Here is a 22,125-nt window from a genome sequence, read left to right as displayed (position 1 = left end):
TTTTTTTTTAATAGTTCAGGGGTTTGACTCAGGGCTTTACACTTGCAAAGAAGGTACTCTGCCACTTGAGCTACACATCCAGCCGAATTTTGCTCTGATTGTTTTGAAGATAGGGCCTCCCGAACCATTTGCCTCAAATCATGATTCTTCTGATCTTAGCCTCCCAAGTAGCTAGGATTACAGGCAGGAGCCTCCAGCTCAAATAAGTAATTTTTTTTTAGTGACTATTTGCTTTTAAATGAGCGCTACTAGAAATCACAAGTTGTTTAAAGGTAATTTTTTTTTTTTACAGTACTGAAGTGTAAACTCAGGGCTTCGTGTTTGCTAGGTAGGCACTCTCAGCTTGAGTCACAGTCCTTTTTGCTTTGGTTATTTTGGAGATAGCATTTTCACTTTTTGCCCAGGCCAGACTGGAACCATGATCTTATTTTACACTTCTCACCATCCGTAGCTGGGATGACAAGCACGCAACACCTTGTCCAGCTTTTTTCTGTTGAGAAGGGTCTTGGAAACTTTTTGCCAGGGCTGGCCTCACCACAGTCCTCCCAATCTCAGCCTGCCAAGTACCTGGGATTACAGGCATGCATCACTGATGCCTGACTTGTTCATAGGTATTTTTGATGAAGTTTGAAACTAGGAAAGCAGAAGCACCCTCCAGTTAAATCCATTTCCCCAAATTCAGTGTTTAAAAATATTAAAGCGTTGTTCATGTTTTCTAATACTAAGAAATTAGAAATTACCTGGATGTGTGTTCATAGAAGATACATTAAGTTATGGTATAGCCATATACTAGAATGGTGTCAGCTATTAAAAGTGATGTTATAGCTTTTATATGGAAAGATAATGATTTATAAAAATGCAAGTAATAAAATTTGGAATGCCGAATAGAAAACATAATTTTTGTTTGTTTTTCTTTAAAATTTTTTAGACTGTGGCCATTTAGTCTAAAAAATAAATGGGGCTGGCAGAATGGCTCAAGTGGTAGAGCCGCCTGCCTAGCAGGCTTGAGGCCCTGAATTCAAACCCCAGTACTACCACCCAAAGTGAAAAGGCATTGAATGTGATTTTAAACTAAAACCAAATGAAACAGAAGGAATACAAAGCAAACATTTTTCCCAGCCCTTTCTCTACTCCAGTCCCCCATTCCATAATACAGAGAACTGTTGGCGACCACTTGTGATATATCTTTCCAAGTTTTAATTATCAATGGAATCACATTTTCTATATTGTTCTGGAGTCTTTTATCCCCAGTGTACAGTGTGTTGTATGAGTCATTTAAATGTTTGAATTTTTTTCCTATGGTATGTATCTAAGATTATTTACAAAAATATTTCAAAAGTGAGAAGCAACAGGTTGTCTTGGAGTGGCAAGATTACAGATGACTGCCACCTTGTTTTTAATCCATTTTACCCCACTTTTAAACAATGAGAATTAGAAGAAATCAAGAGCAAGAAAGTTTTCCTTTTTTTTAATTGTTTTATTGGGGATACCTTGTGACATTTACAGAAGTTCTTATAATATATTATAGTTGAATTCACCCCCTCCATTGTTCACCTTTATCTCTCCTCCCCTGAACTTTTCCATTTAAGTATTAAAAGGATAACATAATAGTCAGTCATGGTGACTCAGGCCTGTAACCCTAGCCAGAGAGGTGAAGATTGGGAAGATTGTGATTCCAGCCTGGGCAAAAAGCTAGTGAAACCCCATCTCAACAAATAAGCTGTATATGGTATTATGCAGCTGTCATCTTAGCTACACAGGAAACATAGGAAAATTGCAACCCAGTCAAAAAGCAAGACCCTCTCTGAAAAATAACTAAAGCAAAAAGGGCTGGGGGCATGGCTGATGTGGTAGAGTACTTGCCTAGCAAACACAAGGCCCTAAGTTTGAACCTTAAAAAAAATAAAAGGATTCTGTTTATTGTTTCCGCTTTTCTCATATATTCTTATTTCAGAACTCTTTTTTTTTTTTGGACTCATCAACTTTATTTGTCACTCTTTATAGACATTGGACCATTTCCACATGAAGAGTAGAAATAACCCACTTCAACTTAATATTCTATAGAATGAAATTGTACCACAAACCACAGTAACTTCACAGGGGGAAAAGTTACTGAAATAAAAATATTTTATATCCATGCCTTAAGATGTTCCTGAAGATCTGTTTTCATGTATCTAATTACAAGCATCTATACTCCACAAAGCTAGTCTCTTCTTAAATCAATGTAGTAATTTTAATATCCCTACTAGACCATATGGATCACCAAACTTGCAGAAGAAGTTAAAAAAACAGCTATCTTGTCAATCAGTTTCAAAACCAAGCGATTGTATAAGCACATCCAGGATTTTAGGGCTGCTCTAAATTAAAAATCTTTTTTCGGAACTCTCTTATAGCTGTGCTGGCACCCAAACAAGGAAGGTTGTTTAGCTTTTGGAACCGATGATGGAAAAGTGGGATTGTATGACACCTACTCCAACAAGTAAGAAATGGATGGTTCTTGTTTAGCCGTTGACAAAACATCAATGATGGATTTCATTTTAAATTCATAAATCTGGATGTACATCAAAACTGTATGGAAAACTTTTTTTAGAGTAATATTTCAAAGACTTAAGGGTCAGAACTCAGAATTTTATTTTAAAAAATTTTTTTCAGAGAGTGGTCATTTAGCCATATCTGATATTTGGGAACCGCCAAGATAAACCATTTGCTTTTATTTCTACAAAAATTTCCACCCATACATGAAGTTGAAAAACAAGTATAAAGAACATCTGCCTTCTTTCCATTAGTTAACATTTTACCATACTGGTTTTATCTGTGTGTATGTATGTTTCATCTGAAACATAGGAAACAAAGTTGAAGACATTGTGATATCCCTCCTTTACAATTCCAAGAATGAGAACATTTCTCCTGTATGGTCACAGTATCCTAATTACACTTAAGAAAATTAACAGCAATTTTATAATATGGTCTAATAGCCAGTATACATGGATTTCCTCAGTTGAGCCAAAAATAGTTTTCCTAAGGTTTTTTTTTCCCCCAGATTAATTTTCCATTAAGATTTATGCATTACATTTTGTTACCTCTTCTTGGTCACTCTTACTCTAGAGTACTGACCCTACTTCTTTCCTTTCCATAACATTGCCTTGAAGATTCTAGATAAGTTGTTTTATAAACAATTCTACATCTTGTCTAGCTATTTCCTTATGGTGACTTTTAACTCAATTTTATATCCTTATGGTGACTTCTAACTCCCTTCTCTACTCCTTGTATTTCCGATTAACTGCAAATTAGGCCTAGAGCTTGCCGTGTCCATTACAGTAGTCCTTAGCTACAGATAACTCCTGAGCACTGGGAAGGTGGTGAGTCCAATTTGAGATGTGCATTAACTGTAAAATACACTAAAGTCTTAGTATTAAGAAAGAATACAAAAATCTCAATCATTTTATTTTGCTTATGTTCTAAATAATACGTTTAATATGCTGAACTAAATTTTTCAGTTAAATCTCACTTGTTTCTTTGACATTTTTTATTGTGGCTACTTAAAAGCTCTGGGTTACATATGTGGCTCATATTTATGGTTCATATTATCTGTTACAGAGGCTTGTTCTAAAGGCTTCATTAGAGGCCAGGCCTGTACCACTCAGTAGCTACTAGCTACATGTGGGCATTTATACTTAAAATAATCAAAATTAAATAAAATTAGAAATTCAGTTCCTCAGTTTCACTGACCACATCTCAAATGCATAGGAGCCACATGTTGCTATAGGTGCCTCATTGCACAGCTGTTCTGTACTAGGGTTTGGCAGACTATAGCCCAGGAGTTAAGAATAGTTTCTTTTTTCTAAATGGTTGAGAAAACATCATTATTCATCACATATAAAGATGAGGTAAAATTCAGTTTTCACTGTGTATAAGCAAAGTTTTAATGGAACACAGCCACACTCATTTGATTGCATCCTATCTGTGGCTACTTTCATACTAACACAGCAGAATGGAGTCATCGTGGTAGAGATTGCATGGTTCCCAAAACACTTTACAAAAAAACTTTGCCTGACCTTGTCTTCTGGTAAGAATCATTTAATTTTCTATATACAATTCTTTGCTTCCTTGCTTGCCTTCTTTCTTTCTCTCTTCATTGCTTTGCTGGAGAAGTAACACAGTTTCTCCTGTCTTAGTTTAGGGGGAAAAAAACCTTTCAAAGACATTTAACTAAATATAACAATATTGATTTAAATAGCTCTGTATCATCATAAAATTGCTAACTAGTTCTCTTATAATAACATCTCATGATAGGCTGAACTTTCATGACTAATACTAGTAAAGTTATATAGTAGGAGGTAGGATATTGCTATAGATTTGTTAGGCATTCAGCCAGAATGGCTTGTTCTATTTCTTTTAGCCGAAGAAATTTGGGTTCATTGTCTAGAATGATTACTATAAATTTACCAGATACATACAAGTAAATAATTCCACAACTAGTTCAGTCATAAGGTCTGCAGTTCTAAAATCATACTTATCATACTTATAATTTATTTTTAAAGTGTTGCCATTTTTTTTTCCCCAAAGAAACCAAACATTTACTGACACACAACATACCATTATTACCATAAAACCTTAGAAAATCTTCAAATAACAAGGCTTCCTTAAAGGACAATCAAACATTTTAATCTGTCCACCCTGAAACTTTGTCACATTTTAAAAATGTGATGTTAATGGCTCTAAAATTACTTTTGATCTTTTTCTGAATATCAGATGAATATGTTTGGATGGTGATGGTATATGCTTAGCAATAACTTTAGTCCTAACCTGAATAATTTGCATTTTATATCTTGACAGATGAAATAAGTAGCCTATTTTTCTCTAGTTGTCATAACCTTTATACTTCTTCATAACTACAGCAGTGTTAGAATAATAGATACTTAATTGAAATGGGCAGCATAGAGGGACAGATGAGAAAAAGATCCCAAACTGGCCAGGTGGATGGGAATAACATTTTTTTCTGAGTAAGGTATGTTTAAGGCTTGTTTGGGTATTGAATATTATTTCATGGTATGTCATTTAAGTGTGTTCTTTTTACAATCAACTATTTGGAGATGAGTATTGTTTATTTGTCTCTAATATCTGCAACTATGTAATAAGGACCTTTTAGAAAAAGTTGGTCTATTTTCACCATGCCTTTTTATTTAAATCTTCCTATTTGTTCTCTACCTCCAACCCCTAAAGACCTCCACAGATATCTAGTACATATCATAAGAAGACTGTGTATACGTTAGCCTGGGGACCACCTGTACCCCCCATGTCACTTGGTAAGTGTCCACCCTGTTCTTTAACTAATACAGTTTTCTCTTTCACTTTAATCATAGGATATTAAAGCTAAAAGGAGTTTGTAAATACACTAATGCAGTAGCTCCTTTTGTGATCTGCTGTGTCCTCAGGGGCTCATAAAAGTTGTAGTGACATGTGATAAATCAGAATGCCTGGGAGAAATTATTTACCCATAAGCTCCACAAATTCTAAAGCATTGTTCTCTTTGAGCTGAAATTTTTCATTTTACATAGGTATCTCATGCTGGGTCCTAGCTTTTGATTACCATGTTCTGTCCCTTTCCCTCTTCTAGCTACCCCTCAGCCTTGTCTTTTTCTTGCCTCTAAAGTAATGGACCTTTTCAAATACCTTTTTAATGAGGGTATTCATTAAAGTTTCTAATGCATTTTCCTTAACTATAATGAAACATCTGTAAATTTCTGTAATACTTGCCTCATATAGAGAAAATAAATGGTATAAATCATCAGAGCTTAAGCAGCCTTGGAATTATAGTTTAATTCATTCAACAAGAGGAAATCGCTATTACTAAGGAAATCACTGCTTTGAGAAACCTCCTCTTAGTTAGTCATAGGAAAACCTCAAGTTCCATATATTTAAATGCACAAAAAGTAGAATACTCATTTCTAGAAGAAAAATAAATTCTCAAAAGCTTTGATTTGAGAACCTGTGTGTTTCTTCTGATTGAAGCTTTGGTGCCATTACTGTTTTGAATATCAGAATAATGTTTAAATATGTTGTGTTGTAGAAGTTAACATAGAATTAAGCATATCTTTTTTACTTCTCCCAACAACTGTGTTCAGGTAGAAAGAATAAGTGATTTTATTCCAGTGTCTTGAAATGTTTCAAATATATAATTCTTTTTAATTTTTAATTCTTCTACCATGGTTGTACTATAGGAACAAATAGTAAAGCTGGTGAAGTACAAAACTGATAAAGCTTTTTCTTCTTATCTTTCCTAGGAGGAGAAGGAGACAGACCTTCTCTTACTTTATACAGCTGTGGAGGGGAAGGGATTGTTTTACAGCATAATCCCTGGAAGCTTAGTGGAGAGGCCTTTGACATCAACAAACTCATAAGGGATACTAATTCAATCAAAGTGAGTTCCTATAATCCGAAGTCTATTCTTGAGTTCTTCTGGGTTTCCCATCTTGCATAATAAATTCCATACTTAGGAGCTATATATCATGCTAAGACTTCTTAGGTAAACTTTCATATCTTGACTATAAAGCATCCTTTTTAGGTCAACCACTTCAACTTCAATCAAAATGTTTCATGGTAAAAATGACCTTGTGATATGTATTCCATATACAGCCAGAAAATGTTTTTGCTTAAGACAGAATAAGCCTGCCTTATTTGTCGAGTTATTGTACATGATTTGACCAAGCATTTTCAAAAAAAAAAAAATTTCTTAAAAAGTGAAAAATAAAAATTCTAAATCCCATGCACACATTATGCATGCACCTCAGTTGATGCAGAGAAGGGCTTAGTTAGTCCCGCTTTACTGTCAGTTGTGTTTAAATCTTTGTGTGATCTGTTGTTTACCTGCCCTTAATTAAGTGATAAAGTGAAAATTTTAGATTTGTTGAAAGGTGCATATGTTTAGCAGAAGTTGGGCATTACGGGAAAAGTTAATCAAGTATCCACAGTATAAGATCTAGTTTTTGGTAAGAAGTATGAATGTGTACAACAGTAATTTTTGTGATATTAACGTGGCCTACTCTATGTGGTTTCATGTTAAGAATGCTTAGACCTACTCTACATGAGATACAGGTAAATTTGAGTAGTTTTAGAGTGAACTTCGCATTTTGATTATTAGCAGTTTTTCCTCAATGGTAGTCTTCTTGGAACCATGTACCATGATACCAAGGGTCTATTGTAGTTATTTTATTTTTTAAGGAAAATAATACCATATTTAAAAAGCCACAAAAATAATACTGATGTTTCTCTTATGTCTTTTACCCAGATTCCTACATTTAATCACATCTGCTTTAACATTCTGTCAGTATATTTGTATGCTAAAACTGTCTTTGAAGTCAAATCATAAATGTTGAGATTTCATCTATTGATTATATTACTTCAGTTTCTTAAATGTTACTCATACACTAGCATCCACTAATAAAAAGAGACAATTCCTGTTCCAACAAGCTTTTTGTTTAGTGGCAGTTGAGTATGTGGATACAAGAAGTCTTGACTGAAAATAGAAATTTGGAATCCCTTTACTTTAAATGATAGTTGAAGTTGCTGTGGGCATGTGTAAAGCGAGCTAAAGAAAACAGTAAGAAAAGAAGATGGTCTGGTGAAAGGGGTGAATTCAACTATGATACATTGTAAGGACTATTGTATATATCACAATGTACTCCCAGTATAATAACAATAATACAAAAATAAAAAAAGAAAAGAACAGAGCCCAGACAGTCTTGGGAAATGCTAACATATAAGAGTGGGGGGGTGATTCTGAAAAAGAAACATTAGATGAATAGAAAGAAAACAAGGAGCCTGTACATAGCTTTTGTTAACAACCCTAAAACACATGCTGTCAAGATCAGTGGGTGCATTTTGTTCTTTATTATAGGATAAGTCATTTAGTGACTTATTTCACAAGGTAGGCGTTTAGTACTTACTGGCCTTTCTTTGTCCATTTAAGAAATTACAATGAGAATACTATTTATCCCATTCAAAATTTATTGACAAGCTGATTATAAATGAAGTGAAAATGTGGGAAAGCAAAAGACACAATAGTCAGCACAATTGAATGAGAACAAATATGGACTAATACTAACTGACTTCAAGATTTATTATAAAGAAACAATCAAGACAGTGTGATATGCAGTGAGAATACTTGTTCACAGTTAGTCTTTGACTAATTATGATGATTGTTTAGAAGAATGGCTGTTGTATATTAGAAAATGGTTTCATCTTAGGGATTTTTTTTTTTTCTCATGCTGTCATTGATTTGTAAGATGTGTGGAGATAAAAATGCTTATGGTTAGGATTGGTTTATTTTGCTTTCTAGTACAAATTGCCTGTGCACACAGAGATCAGTTGGAAAACAGATGGCAAAATCATGGCTCTTGGAAATGAAGATGGGTATGTGGTTTTTTTCTTTAAAAAAAAATAATAATAAATTTTATAATTGCACTTTTTTTTTTAATCACGAGATAACTAATGCTATCTATAACGTTAATCAGGGAAGCCCAGTTATGTTGGTATTGTGATTTATCCTTAATACCCTTAACTGAGCTAAGAGCTCTCTCGTCTTTGAGAGCTACAAAATTATTTGGGTATTTTCAGTTCAAAGATAGTGTTTGGCTATAATGTGTTTTGCCTCACAAAATGCTTATCTCTACATTAAGCTGCTTATGTCTCCCATTTGCTTTTCAAGTAGGTACAGGTAGAAGTCCTTTTCCAGTCTCACTATATCTTATCCAATTTAACCATAATGTCCTTGTTCAGACACTAGTTCATTTTAGCTTCTTTTCCCTAGCACCATTTATTACAAATGCCTGGTAAGCACAGCTTTCCAGAAATTGTTAGAATTTTAGCTAATATCGTTTCTTACCTGGTTCTTTTCTTTCTGCTTTCCTTTTTTGAGACAGGATTTCATTATATAGCCCATGTTGGCTTTAAACTTGCTACATAGCCTAGGCAGTTCTCAAACTCGTGATCCGCTCTCCTCACCCTTCCAAGTTCAGGGATTACAGGCATGTACCACCATAGCTAGCCTCATACATGGTTCCTTGAAGGGAATGACCTCTGAAGATTTGAAGGGGTTTTCCTATTTTATTTCACTTTCCCTGTACTGATGGAATAAGGGAGGTGGCTATTTGCATTGGACTGTAGTTTGATCTTCCATGTTTTTTATTCCAGATCAATAGAAATATTTCAGGTTCCCAGCTTGAAACTGATCTGCACCATCCAACAGCATCACAAGCTTGTGAATACCATTGCCTGGCACCATGAGCATGGCAGCCAGCCAGAGCTGAGCTATCTGATGGCCTCTGGTTCCAACAATGCAATCATTTATGTGCACAATCTGAAAACTGTCCTAGGTAATTTTGGTTTTTTCCACACTGGGAATGATACGTGTTCAGCTACTTTTCCATTCTGGTCTTTATAAGTTTTTATTTTTAGCATTAAATATTTTCCTCCTGCTTCTAAAAATAACATGCTTATCTTACTTTAAAAATTCTTTCAAACATTACAAAAATATCATCTTAGAAAATGAGGTTTCCCCTCTAATCCCATCCCTAAGGAAAAATCAGTGTTATTAGTTCACTGCATATTTCCTCAAGATTTTTAAGGCATTTATTAACCTGCATACGTATGTGTGATAATACATAGGTTTGCATTTTTATGTATTTATATGAGAGAATGGTGTTGTGTACCTGGCTAAAAAGAAATCACTAGAAAAGTAGCTCAGTAGGTAGGTAGGTTGATAGATAGAATACTGCTTACAATTTTTCTTCCTTATATTTAAAACATATATAGGATACCTTCTTAATGTTAATACATGAAGATTTTATTAACAAATATCTGTTCATTCCTTTATACGTACATATATATATGTGTATATATATGTGTATATATATAATGGAATATATGTGTGTGTATATATATATATATATATATATATATTATATAGCATAATTTATCCATTCTATAAATGATTTTGTTTCTTTTTGGCCTTTTTTTGAGACAGGGTCTCATTATGTAGCCCAGGCTGTCCTCAAACTCACAATCCTCCTGCCTCAGCCTCCTGAGCACTGGGATTATAAGCATGTACTACCATGCCCAACTAAATTATTTATTTTTCACAATTTAATGTTACTATGAACATTCTTGAACACATATAGTAATATGCCCACATTCTTAGCTGCTAGACTACTAAAAATCACCTAGATCTGACAAAACCTAGATGTGAACTCCATTAACACCTTCATGTATGTTCTTTCTTTGTTTTGCATTGTTATTGATTATTGTAACATCTTCCCCTTGCTTTTAGAGAGCAATGCTGAGTCTCCAGTGACCATTACAGAACCCTACCGGACTCTCTCAGGACATACAGCAAGGATTACTAGTTTGGCGTGGAGCCCACATCATGATGGAAGGCTGGTATCTGCTTCCTACGATGGTACAGCCCAGGTAATATTGTGTCCTTAACCCTATGGCTTCTTGACTGTGTACCCTAACTTGAACTCTAGCCTCTGTCCATTAAATTGTAGACATGTTTTCCTTCCCCCACCCTCATCTTCTGTAGAAAGAGATCATCTAAGTTCTAGAAGGCATTTAGGTTTATCTGGAGCCTCAGTAGACTTAAAAGTCTGGGTTTATAAGTAACAAAAGTGAAAGTTATTGATAAATAGTAAAACTCTTGACATTTTTACAGGTTCATTCTGACTTACTATGACTATCCTGGACTGAATTGATGTGAAAAAGTCTCTCTCTTGTTCAAGTATAGAAATGTTGACTAATCACAGAAACTTTTGGTGTTTTGAGACAATGTCTTGCAGTGAAGCCCAGGCTGACCTCAAACTCTTGGTCCTCTTGAACCTCAGTCTCTGAGTGCTGGGGTTATAAACATGTACCACCACAGCTGCCAAAAAAAAGAAAAAAAATTAATTACAAAATTGTTAAGTCAGAAGTCACCAAGTTCTAAAAAATAAAGATGAAATGCCAAGCCAGAGCTATAAGGTAGGAGTGTAATATATCAGAACGTGATTGCCTTTAGCAACTGGAGAATTGACATCTGTAATGAATGTCTGACTCAGTGTTGTTGTTAGTGAGCTCTTTGTACAAGTCTGGGAGACATGAAGGAAGGGCTGACTTCTGTAAAATGGACACCAGGATAATTCAAGAACTAACAAGAAAATTGATCATTTGTCCAGGGACTTCAAGAAAAAAGAATTAATCTGTGAGTCAGACACTATTGGCTCACACCTGTAATCCTAGTTACTTGGAAGCTGAGATTGGAAGGATATGGTTCAAGGCAGTCCAGGAAATAGTTTATGTGACCCCATCTGTAAAATAACCAGAGCACCACAAGCAGGTGGCCCACATCTATAATCTTAGCTACTCGGGAGGCAGAGATAAGGAAGATCATGGTTTGAAGCCAGCGTGGGCAAATAATTCATGAGACCCTATCTTGAAAATACCCAACACAAAACAGGGCTGGTGGAGTGGCTTAAGTGGTAGAGTGCCTGCGTAGCAAGCATGAAGCCCTGAGTTCAAACCTCAGTACCACCAAAAATAATAATAATAATAAACAGCAAAGTAAACTGCAAGTGTGGCTCAATCAGTAGAGCTTCTGCTTTGTAAGAATGAAGCCCTGAGTTCAAACTCCAGTCCCACCAAAAAAAAAAAAAAAAAATCTCTGAGAAATTAGAACTCTAATTTCGAATTAAATGTGGCTATTTTCTTCATCATACCAAAATCCAGGCCAACTTTTTGTTTGTTCGTTTGAGACAAGATCTCACTATATATTTGTTGCCCAATCTGGCCTGGAACTCTTGAGCCTTAGCCTCCTGCACACTAAGATTATAGGCATGTACCACCACAGCTACCCAGGCCAAATATTAACTCACAGTTCTAGCTTGGGACAGTGCAATCCATAGGGCACCAGTAGAAGCCCATTCACAATTACCCTCATGGTTGATGGGAATGTCTGTACAACCCAAAGTATATAATCCTTCCATAGGAAATAGTAACATCTGCCATTGAACCCCTAAGAGAAAAGTTACAAATCACAGGAGGAAATAAAAGCTTGAAGTATTTTTGTGTTGGTTTGGGGGGTTTTTGTTTGCTTTTTGTTTTTTTAGTATCTTATGCCCCTGAGACAATAAAATAACTAGAAATTGTTCTGTCACATGGCATTTGGTTTCAGGTGTGGGATACTCTCCGTGAAGAGCCTCTATGCAATTTCCGAGGACATCGAGGCAGACTGCTTTGTGTAGTATGGTCCCCGTTGGATCCAGATTGCATCTACTCAGGGGCAGATGACTTCTGTGTGTACAAATGGCTGACCTCCATGCAGGATCATTCCCGGCCTCCTCAAGGTCAGTCAGAATGTAGCATCTATAAAATGTTTCCCTGATTCTTGCTCTCTTCCATAGTAATTGAGTTTCCAGGGTCAAGCAAGGGACACATTCACACAGAGCAGCAGCATCAATATGGCTGGAGTCAGCAGCTTAAACAAGACTTGAGGGGACCAAGATAATACAGCCTATCAACACACCCAGATCCTGGTTTCTAAACAGCGTTCTTCACTAAACAACTCCAGAGGTTCTTTGGGAAATGGAAGAACTGGGATATCATCGTCAGAAAGGAAAAAGATGCTCATAGGAGTTCTATACATCCAGAACACAGGGAAATAATATCGTCTGAAATTGAACTCTGAGAAGCAAAGTTATAATTCAACAGTCATAGTAACAATTTTTAGTCAAGAAACATCAGTGGATACTGAAACTAGTGAATGCAAATATTCAGTAATTAAACAGGGAAATACTTTTTCAGGAAGTAAACTACAATATACCTTCTTAATCAGGTGATTAAAGTAAACTAAACAGTGGGATAAATAAAAAAACAAGTGCTGCCTTGTAGGCCGCCCTGAGATGAACACAGCATCACTTCTGTGTATTCCAGCTAGAAAATCTATGAAATCTAATAAAAAACATCAGGGAGATGGAAACATCAGGAAGTCGTAAATATCTTTGGGTGATTTTGTTTTTGTTTTTTGTTTTTTTTGTCATTACTGGGGGGTTTGAACTCAGGGCTTTGCACTGGCTAGGCAGTTGCTCTACCACTTGAGCCACACTTCAGCCCCAAAAGAACTCATAATCTTCATGTGTGATATCATCAAAGTCAAAGGAATACAGCAACTGTTACAGGATGAAGGGAACTAGAAAGGTATGACAGCCAGATGCAATGCATGATTCTGGATTGATTCCTTTTGTTATAAAAGACAGTGCAACTGGTGGAATTTGAGTAGATTGTGTGGAGTAGACTAGTAATTTGTCTATGTTAATTTCCTGACTTCCGTGGTTGTACTGTGTGATGATAGAGAATGTCCTTGTTTGTAAAATAAACACTAAAGTATTCAGGAGTAATGAAATCCCAAAAAGGTTTGGTTAACAGTGTGATGATACTTAGAAAAGAAGGGAAAGAGAATAAGAAGACTTTCAATCAAGAATATATATTTTAATGTATACTTTTTTATTCTGGTTTTTGTAGGCAAAAAAAGTGTTGAATTAGAGAAAAAACGGCTTTCTCAACCTAAACCAAAGCCCAAAAAGAAAAAAAAGCCCACCTTACGAGTACCTGTAAAGCAAGAATCATTTGATGGGAATGAAGAAGAGAGCATGAAGGAGAACTCAGTTCCTGTTGAGAATGGGGTGTCAGACCAGGAAGGCGAGGAGGAAGCACAGGAGCCAGAGTCGCCCTGTGGCCTTACGTCAGTGGGTATGTGCAGAATCCTGTGTTTCACTAACTAAAGATTTTGTCTTGTGTAGAAAATAAGCTCAGTCCTTACTCGGTTTGAAACTTCTCTGCCACTGACCTGCCTAATTTCCCAACTCCTTAACTTAGGTGGTTATATCTTCAGTGTCTCTGGAACCCATATTAATTTTCTTTAAAACTTTAAGTCTCGAAAATGAACACCTTTGAAATGTTTAAGAAGATACAGTAAGTGATTATGGTGGAAATAGTAAAGTTCTGTAGAAAAAAACTTGTTAATCAAATGGGCAGGGTAAGATCATGGGGCAAGGTTAAACTAGGATAGTGTGCACATCAAAACTTACATGGAAAATGTTTTTTAACAGTGTTGACATTATCAGCAACATGTATTGAAAGAAACCACTGTCCTTTTTTCTGGTGTTAGAAGCTACTACTTTGATGGGAAATTGCAAATTCTCACTCCTCCTACCTAAAGTTCATTCCCAGCATTCTATTTTCTCGGGGGGAAAAAAAATATGAACAGTAATCAAGTTCTTCTAGTGAGTTAAACTGTAGTAGCAGTTCTCAGATTTCTCACAACACAGATTTCATCACTAATTTTCCATAATGAATTCTAGTTCATGTGGAAGAGACAGAACTATAATTAGATAAAACAGCACTTTTATCTTGTATATATTAATCTTAAACATATTGTGCTTATTACCTATCAAAATGAATGATTAAATATCAGACAGTATAAGTAGAAGATGTGATTTATACTTAATCCTAAAGCAATATTTTGATGTGACAAAATTGAAGTGACCAAGGTATGTCTGACTCTCTATCCCAAAGAATGGCTATTGGACTCAGAAGTTTGGATAAATAAAGCTTCTTAGATTTATGTGGCCTTTGTAGCATAAAATGGCTATACCAAATAGCCTTCAACCTGTAGAAAAAGTTTGTTCAGGATTGTGACTCTGTATAACATTTAATATTCTCTATTAGTAAAGTTATTCCTTGTTCGTATAATTAAATATGCAATTAACACTTGGTGACCTAAATATATAAAAGGTACCTTTTTACAAAGTTTGAGGATTTCTGGTCCTATGGTATAAAGTTGAAGAGACTGGAAGTTTATGATTTTCCTTGGTCAAACTTTGGAATAATAGACTTAAATTCCTAAAATAAAGTCAATTAGTGAGATGGGGGGAGACTACTCATGCTTCCTTTGCAAAGCATGGTAGGAATAGGTAAAACTGAATTGCTAGACCTGGTAAAACTCTTCATTTTTAAAAACAATTATTCTGTTATTATTACTGTTATTATTATTGTGCTGGGCGGGGGTACATTGGGGTATTTGCAAAAGTTCTTACAATGTATCAAATATGTCATACTTGAATTTACCCCCTTCACTGCTCTCTTTCATTCCCCTATACCCCTCCCCCGCAACCCCCTGATTCCCAGAACAGTCCCAGCAGGTATCATTTTTGTATTTACTGAGACACATACACACCTTCTCCAGACAGAACCTGTTCCACCCTCTTATTCTCCTGTTTTGTAGAAGAAAAAACAAAAGATAATAAAAAATAGGGTGTTTTGCTAGTTTGAGATAAAAATAGCTACATAGGGAGATTCTTAAAAAATACAAAGAAAAAAATGGATGGCTGGGAGCATGGCTCAACTGATAGAGCACAATGTGAGGCCCTGACTTCAAACCCAGCAGTGCCAAAAAATAAAAAAATAAACAATTAGATTCTGCATGTTCTTATCCTAAACTCTTTTCCTTATTTTCCCCCCATGATGTAGTTTCTAAAGAACCAATTATCTGCACTCCAGTTTCCTCAGGCTTTGAAAAGTCAAAAGTCACTATTAATAACAAAGTTACTTTACTGAAAAAGGACCCACCTAAGGAGAAGCCAGGTCAGTATCAAATAATTAAAATATTTTATTAAAGCATGAAAAAATTACATACAACTGAAAACTCAAAAGTACATATTTGTTTTTGTACTTTAAATAGTTATAGGTATTCTGATTATGTTTCAGTTTCAGGTAATGTTTTTTGTGGTTTTTTTAGCACTTCATAAAATGTTTTACAGTTATTTATATTGCTTCATAAACATTAGCAAGGGCATTTCATATGTATTGTGACCCTTCGCCATCCAATGTAATCTAGGAGTGAGAACCTTGTATGCCCAGTGGAATCCCTCCAGTAGGTTACATCTACACAATAGGCATTCATTCCATTTTGTTTCTGATCTCTTCTTCAGATAGTGTGCACTTTTATTATATTTCAGAAACCTCAGTCAAGAAGAGAAAAGCTCGTTCCATGCTTCCTCTGAGTACAAGCCTGGACCACAGGTCCAAAGAGGAACTTCATCATGACTGTTTGGCACTAGCAACTGCAAAACACTCCAAAGGTACAATAATGCACTTCCTTGACCCATCCACAGTCTTCTGGGGACTAGCATATAAGGGGTGCTTACTTATTGGTTCAATGAATGAGCAAACTAATGTCTAAAATAAATTATCTGCATTTCTGCATTCTTTTCCAGCCTTTATGCTCTTCTTTCATCCCTACACCTTGCTGCCAAACTCCCCATTCTGCCCTTGTCAGCCCTGCCCAATGCTTTGGAATGTTTCTTTTATCATTCTGTATCTAGTTGCTACCAGCCATCTATATGTCAGAATTGGTATGTTGGCTTAAATATCTCAGCATAAAATTAGCCCCTTCCACTATTTTCCCCTACTGAACAGTGAGGTAGAAAAAAATTGAAAATATACCCACAATGTGACAGTTCCTTTAAAATACTTGTTGGAAGCTTTGTTTATGGGGAGTTTTTTGATTTTTGTTTTTCAAAGCCATTGATGTAGATCATATTGATATTTGAGCATCTTCCTTTCTTCCTACTTTCCTGCCTCTTTTCCCTTCCTCCCTCCCTCCCTCCCACTATATTGGAGGTTGAACTCAGGGCCTCCTGCTTGCTAGACAGGCACCCTACAGCTTGAGCCATTCTGCCAACCTGTAATTTTTTTATTTTAATTTTGAACTTAATATGTTGAAAAGTGTTGCATGTGATAAGATGAAATTCAAACAGTTTAAAAAGAAAGCAAATTTCCTTTCCACCCCTGACACCCAGTCCTCCACTTCTCTCTGGAGACCACACTCTTACCGGTTTCTTGTGTCTTGCTAGAGGGTATTACATGATATTTTTTTACATATAAACTTTTTTTTTGGACTTTTGAGATGACTTCCTATAATGTATACAATTAGCAATATAGTTTTACATTATTTCTCTTATTGAAAACTAATTTAACTTTTTAAAAAGCAGAGAGTAAATATTGGTCCCAGTGAATAACTAAGAACATTCTTAATAGTTTTTGTTTACTTGTTTGTTGCATCATTTAAATATATGTTGAATTTTGGGTTCTCTTTCAGCATTTTCCCCCCAGATCTTTCTTTGAGCAAGGTACAAATTATATTGTCTTATTGAATTTTGCCCAAACCGAGTTTAAAAAACTCTTTGTTTCCTAAAGTAGGAAACCAGACAGAAAACAGTAACATATGTAATGACTTCATATATAATATATACATATTTTTTTGTCATTTTAAATTAATAGAGCTAAATGAGGATGTGTCTGCTGATCTTGAGGAACGATTTCACCTGGGACTTTTCACAGACAGGACTACCCTGTACAGAATGATTGAAACTGAAGGTGAGTCATAATCTCATCCACCTCCATACTTCCCTAACATTTATATGCAATCTAGTGGTAATTGTTAGGTTACTTTTACATGTTTACAAATATACATCTGACTTGTATACTCATATACATCCCTTGAACCTTAACCACTCACTGTTCACTCTGACTGACTGGCGAGGTGCAAACTGAAGGTAGTTGTGTGGACCAGTGACCAAGTGGGCTTCTGGCCTATTAATGTCATTCTGGTAGATAACTTACCCAGCAGTGCATTCACTTCATATTTCCTCTCCTTCACTCTGCCTTTCTTTTTCCTAGAAGTCAGTAAAAATAAATAATTTCTGAAGCATCTTTCAAACATTATCTCTCTTCCAAACAGGAAAAGGTCACTTGGAAAATGGCCACCCTGAATTATTTCACCAGCTCATGCTTTGGAAAGGAGACCTAAAGGGTGTTCTCCAGACTGCAGCAGAAAGAGGAGAACTGACAGACAATCTTGTGGCTATGGCACCTGTAGGTATGTTCTTTTCAATAAAAGTATCATTGTCGTCATCTCTTGGATATGTCCACTATCTCTTAGCAGTACTAGTCTTAATCTTAAATTAATCGCTTACAAATTCAGTTAAATACAAAGCTAATTCTGTGGAGCAATAGACTTAACTAATACATCAGCCCAACCCCCTATAAAAATGCACATACTTTAGTGGCAAAAATATAATTGCTGATGTATTCTTCCATTCTGTGTAATTAAACAGACTGCCTTGAAGCTGAGTACTTTCTAAGGGGGTTTGTTCAGCTAATAGTTCTCAAGGTTCATGAGCATAGTGCCAGCACCTGCTCAGCTCTGACAAGAGCCTCCTGATCAATAGCATCACAGTGGTAGGAGTGCAGACAAAATAGAAAACACAGAAGAAGCCAGACACCAGGGAAGTCCAAGCTAACTTTTTGAGGACCTTGGGAGGTACTGCAGATTGAACCTAGGGCATAATGACTGTTAAGTACATACTACCACTGAGCTACACCCCCAGCTTTTTTTTTTTTTTTCAATAAAAATTCACTCTCCTAGGAAGTAGTCCACTCCACAAGATGAACATGAATCTTTTTCAGGTGCACACCCTCCCTACCCCCGCCCTGTGACCTAATTACCTTCCACTAGGCCCCTACTCTTAAAAGTCTACAACACTTTTTGGGCTTGTGGCATGACTCAAATGGTAGAACACCTGCCTAGCAAGCAAGTGGCCCCTGAACTCAAACCCCAATACCACAAAAAAATTCCAACACTTTTCACTTTCACACTGCCACACTGGAGACTGAACCTCTGGAGGACAATTTGACCATGTCATGAATTTTAGCATGGCTGTAACTTTTGGCTCAGTGGTTCTAATTATAGGAATTTATCTAACTGTATATGTAATAGCATAAGATTGCAAAAACCTCTATATCTTATCAATAAGAGAATGGTTAAGCCAGGCACCGGTAGTGGCTTATACCTATAAGCCTATAAGTCTTGAAGACTGAGATCAGGAAGATCACAATTCCATGCCATTCTGGGCAAAAAAAAAAAAAAAAAAAGTTCACAAGACCCCCCTGGGAAAAAAAGGTGGACATGAGAGCATGCACCTATAATCCCAGCTACAGCAAGAAGCATAAAATAGAAGATCGAAGTCCAGGCTGGCCCAGGGAAAAAGCAACATCCTATCTCAAATAACCAGAGCAAAAAGGGCTGGAGGTATGGTTGCCTAGCAAGCACAAAGTTCAAACCCCAGTACCACCAAAAAAAAAGCGGGGGAGACTGGTTAAATCATGTATATTCACACAGTGGAAACTCCTATATATACCAAAAGATGAGGTAGCTCTGTACATTGTATTCTGGCACAGAGTGGAGCGCCAGAGTATAGAAAGTGAAGAGATTCATAGTGTTGGTGCACAGCAGAATATTTAATGCTTGCTTGTATTTACACAATACTGTGGTTGTATATTGATAAACTATTTTCAAAGGTTCCAAAAGAAACTGATAATCATGGCTACCTAGAAGGAAAAGAATTTGAGCAAAGTGTGGCTGGAAGGTACCAAGACAATAAGGAAACCTTTTATGCCATGTCCTGTTCTGTAGCTTTTTATTCAAGGATGCTACACAGAGAAAGAATGAGCACGAGTGTACAATGAATTTCCAAACAATATACATCATGTACAACAGCACCCAGGTCAAGAAACATAACATTTCCAACATTCTGTAAGTTTACCTTACACTCCCTTCTGGTTGCTGTCACCCCTGCCCCAAAAAGGGTGACAATTTTACTGATTTCATACTTTTTCAGATCTTTTGAACTTTTTACTCTTTTGTAGGATATAGTCAAAGAAACAATTTATGTTTCAGAATGCTGGTATGGGGTAAGCAAAACAGATGATCTACAATGGCAGTTGAATTAGTAGCTAAGTGCTCTGTGTAATGCAGTAACTATGAAAAATTTTTTTATATTGTTTTTTAGTGGGAGTGGGTTTGAACTCAGGGTTTTGTGCTTGCAAAGGAGGCACTCTACCATTTGAGCCACACCTCCAGTGTACTTTTGTTCTAGTTATTTTGGAGATGGGGCCTCTCAAACTATTTGCCTGGATAGACCTTGAACTGCAGTCCTCCTTATCTCAGCTTCCTAAGTAGCTAGGATTACAGCTTAGGCACCACTGGCTCCTGGCAAGACATTTAACCCAAGTGTACCTGCTTCCCTCCCACCCCCAACCCCCTTTCTTTCTTAAACCATTATCTTTCATTTTTTCAGCTGGCTACAATGTGTGGCTGTGGGCTGTAGAGGCCTTTGTGAAACAGCTATGTTTCCAGGATCAGCATGTCAAGGCTGCCTCCCATCTCCTTTCCATCCACAAAGTGTATGAAGCTGTGGAGCTCCTCAAGTCAAACCACTTTTACAGGTTTGTATGGTCCAAGATTTGAGCCACTGGTTGGGACATAATGTAAATTTTTCTGCCCAGCCTGTTTTGTAATGGTTGCTTTAGAGTTTATGGTGAGCATTTTAATTTATCAGTTTACTTTCAAATAATACTGTTCTGCTTCTTGTATGCACTATGCTTCTTTCATTCTTCCCATTCCTTTTGCTATTGTCATATATTTAACATGTTACACTTGTTGTACCTCCATGTTAACCTTAGTATTTTTGCTTTAGACAGTCATCTTTTTAATACTTAATAATTTTAAGCATTTTTGTGTATTTACTCATCTGCTTATTATTTCTAGCACTTCTCATTCTTTTATGTAGCTCAGATTCTCCAGTTACTACCAATTCCTTCACTTGAAAAAACTCAACATTTTTGTTTTCTAGTATGTTCTGGTGACACACTGAACTGTTGTCTGTCTATAAAAGTCTATTGATTTCACCTTCATTTTTAAAGAATCTTTTCGCTAGGTACAGAATTCTAGATGGAAGTTTTTGTCTTTCAGTGTTCCAAAGATACTGTATGTTCTCTTTTACAATTTTTTACTTGACTTTTTTTTCCTGTTGTCTCAAGGCCTGGTTGGTCTTGAACTCATGATTCTCCTGCCTCAGTTTCCCCAGTGCTTGAACTACAGGCATGTGCTCACCACACCCAGCTCCAGCACTTTTTGTCTTTGTTATGTAGGAACTGATAGGAGGGGTTGTTTTGTTTTCTGTTCTTTTCTTTCTGTTTTTAGGACTTTCTCCACTAATTTTCAATAATTGGTATGGTGTAGTTTGGTGAGATTTTCTTTTTGCTTATCTTGTTTAAGTTTTATAGCTTTCCTTTTGTATTGAATAATATTTTGTCAAGTAATAACGTTCCTTGCGGGTGACCTTGAACTTTTCATGACTTGTTTTTTAAACTTCATTAGGGGAGGCTTAGAGAATTCCATATTGTGGAATTAGTTTGGCCTTCCTGCTTTTTGGTGTCTTTATTGGATGCCTGTGCATTCAACAAAACAAATAAAGATGTTTCCAAACTCTGAGTAAGGTCTGAGAATTATGCATTTTATAGTTCCCTCATTATTCTTTGTTTAGCCTTAAAGAGTTTCCTCTATTTCCAAGGCTTTGAATTTAACCAGAGACTCAATAGGATCTCTAAGCAGAATGCTAGCAATCTTTCTCTGGACAGCTTCTTCCTTTCTAGTTTCCTACTCCTCAAATTCCAGTCATTCCATCTCTCTTCAACTTGGAGACTGCTGTGGCTGCACTTAGAAAAGCGGCTTTAAGCAGAAAGCCAGTGTCATGAGAGGACTCACATGTCATCTCCCCAGGACGACAGTTCTGTACTGCCTGTTGTCTCAAATCTAAAAACATTTGCTTCAGGACTGGAAGTATAGTTCCCGTGGTAGAATGCCTGCCTGGCAAGCACCAAACCCTAAGCTGAAGAAAAAAAAATTGTTTCATACATATTTTGTATAGTTTTGTAGCTTTAGGTATGAGGAAAAGTCTAGTCCCTTTACTCCATTATAGCTAGAAGTAAGAGTTCAAAGTAAATATTAAACATTGTTTTTTAATTATTAAATACTGCCCTCTTTAGATCACTTTTATTCCACCTATGAGTTTTTATTGGCTCCAACTCAAAACTTACATGCCATTTGGAAAATATTAGTTCACTGAATAGTATAGATCTTCCAAATGCTGACACTTTTCATTATAAAATATCAAAAAAAAAAAAAAAAACCCA

At 36.1% G+C, this 22,125-nt stretch overlaps 2 protein-coding genes across 5 annotated transcripts in view; one reads left to right on the top strand and one right to left on the bottom strand.

The window, feature by feature from the left end:
* Positions 1 to 22,125, top strand: part of Gemin5 (gem nuclear organelle associated protein 5) — a 52,996-nt gene that overhangs the window by 11,854 nt on the left and 19,017 nt on the right. For all 3 annotated transcript variants that reach the window (XM_074057069.1, XM_020169521.2, XM_020169522.2), the window contains exons 9-21: positions 2,394 to 2,479; positions 5,224 to 5,306; positions 6,285 to 6,421; positions 8,339 to 8,412; positions 9,193 to 9,374; positions 10,328 to 10,467; positions 12,206 to 12,377; positions 13,552 to 13,779; positions 15,559 to 15,672; positions 16,047 to 16,169; positions 17,371 to 17,466; positions 17,831 to 17,968; positions 20,229 to 20,376. In XM_074057069.1, coding sequence (XP_073913170.1) covers positions 2,394 to 2,479; positions 5,224 to 5,306; positions 6,285 to 6,421; positions 8,339 to 8,412; positions 9,193 to 9,374; positions 10,328 to 10,467; positions 12,206 to 12,377; positions 13,552 to 13,779; positions 15,559 to 15,672; positions 16,047 to 16,169; positions 17,371 to 17,466; positions 17,831 to 17,968; positions 20,229 to 20,376 — 1,721 coding nt within the window. The remainder of the gene's footprint in view (positions 1 to 2,393; positions 2,480 to 5,223; positions 5,307 to 6,284; positions 6,422 to 8,338; positions 8,413 to 9,192; positions 9,375 to 10,327; positions 10,468 to 12,205; positions 12,378 to 13,551; positions 13,780 to 15,558; positions 15,673 to 16,046; positions 16,170 to 17,370; positions 17,467 to 17,830; positions 17,969 to 20,228; positions 20,377 to 22,125) is intronic.
* Cnot8 (CCR4-NOT transcription complex subunit 8) overlaps positions 1,960 to 22,125 on the bottom strand; it is a 61,466-nt gene continuing 41,300 nt past the window's right edge. Inside the window, exons 7-8 of one of the 2 annotated variants that reach the window (XM_074057073.1) lie at positions 17,713 to 17,765; positions 1,960 to 10,918 (exon numbers count right to left, since the gene is read on the bottom strand). In XM_074057073.1, the coding sequence (XP_073913174.1) occupies positions 17,730 to 17,765 (36 nt within the window). In that variant the 3' untranslated portion in view covers positions 1,960 to 10,918; positions 17,713 to 17,729. The remainder of the gene's footprint in view (positions 10,919 to 17,712; positions 17,766 to 22,125) is intronic. The other variant, XM_074057072.1, reaches the window with a different exon arrangement.

This window comes from Castor canadensis, chromosome 16 (assembly GCF_047511655.1).
Source record: "Castor canadensis chromosome 16, mCasCan1.hap1v2, whole genome shotgun sequence".
NCBI lineage: Eukaryota > Metazoa > Chordata > Mammalia > Rodentia > Castoridae > Castor > Castor canadensis.
The sequence above is the reverse complement of the archived record's forward strand: the minus strand, read 5'-3'. Positions and strand labels throughout refer to the sequence as shown.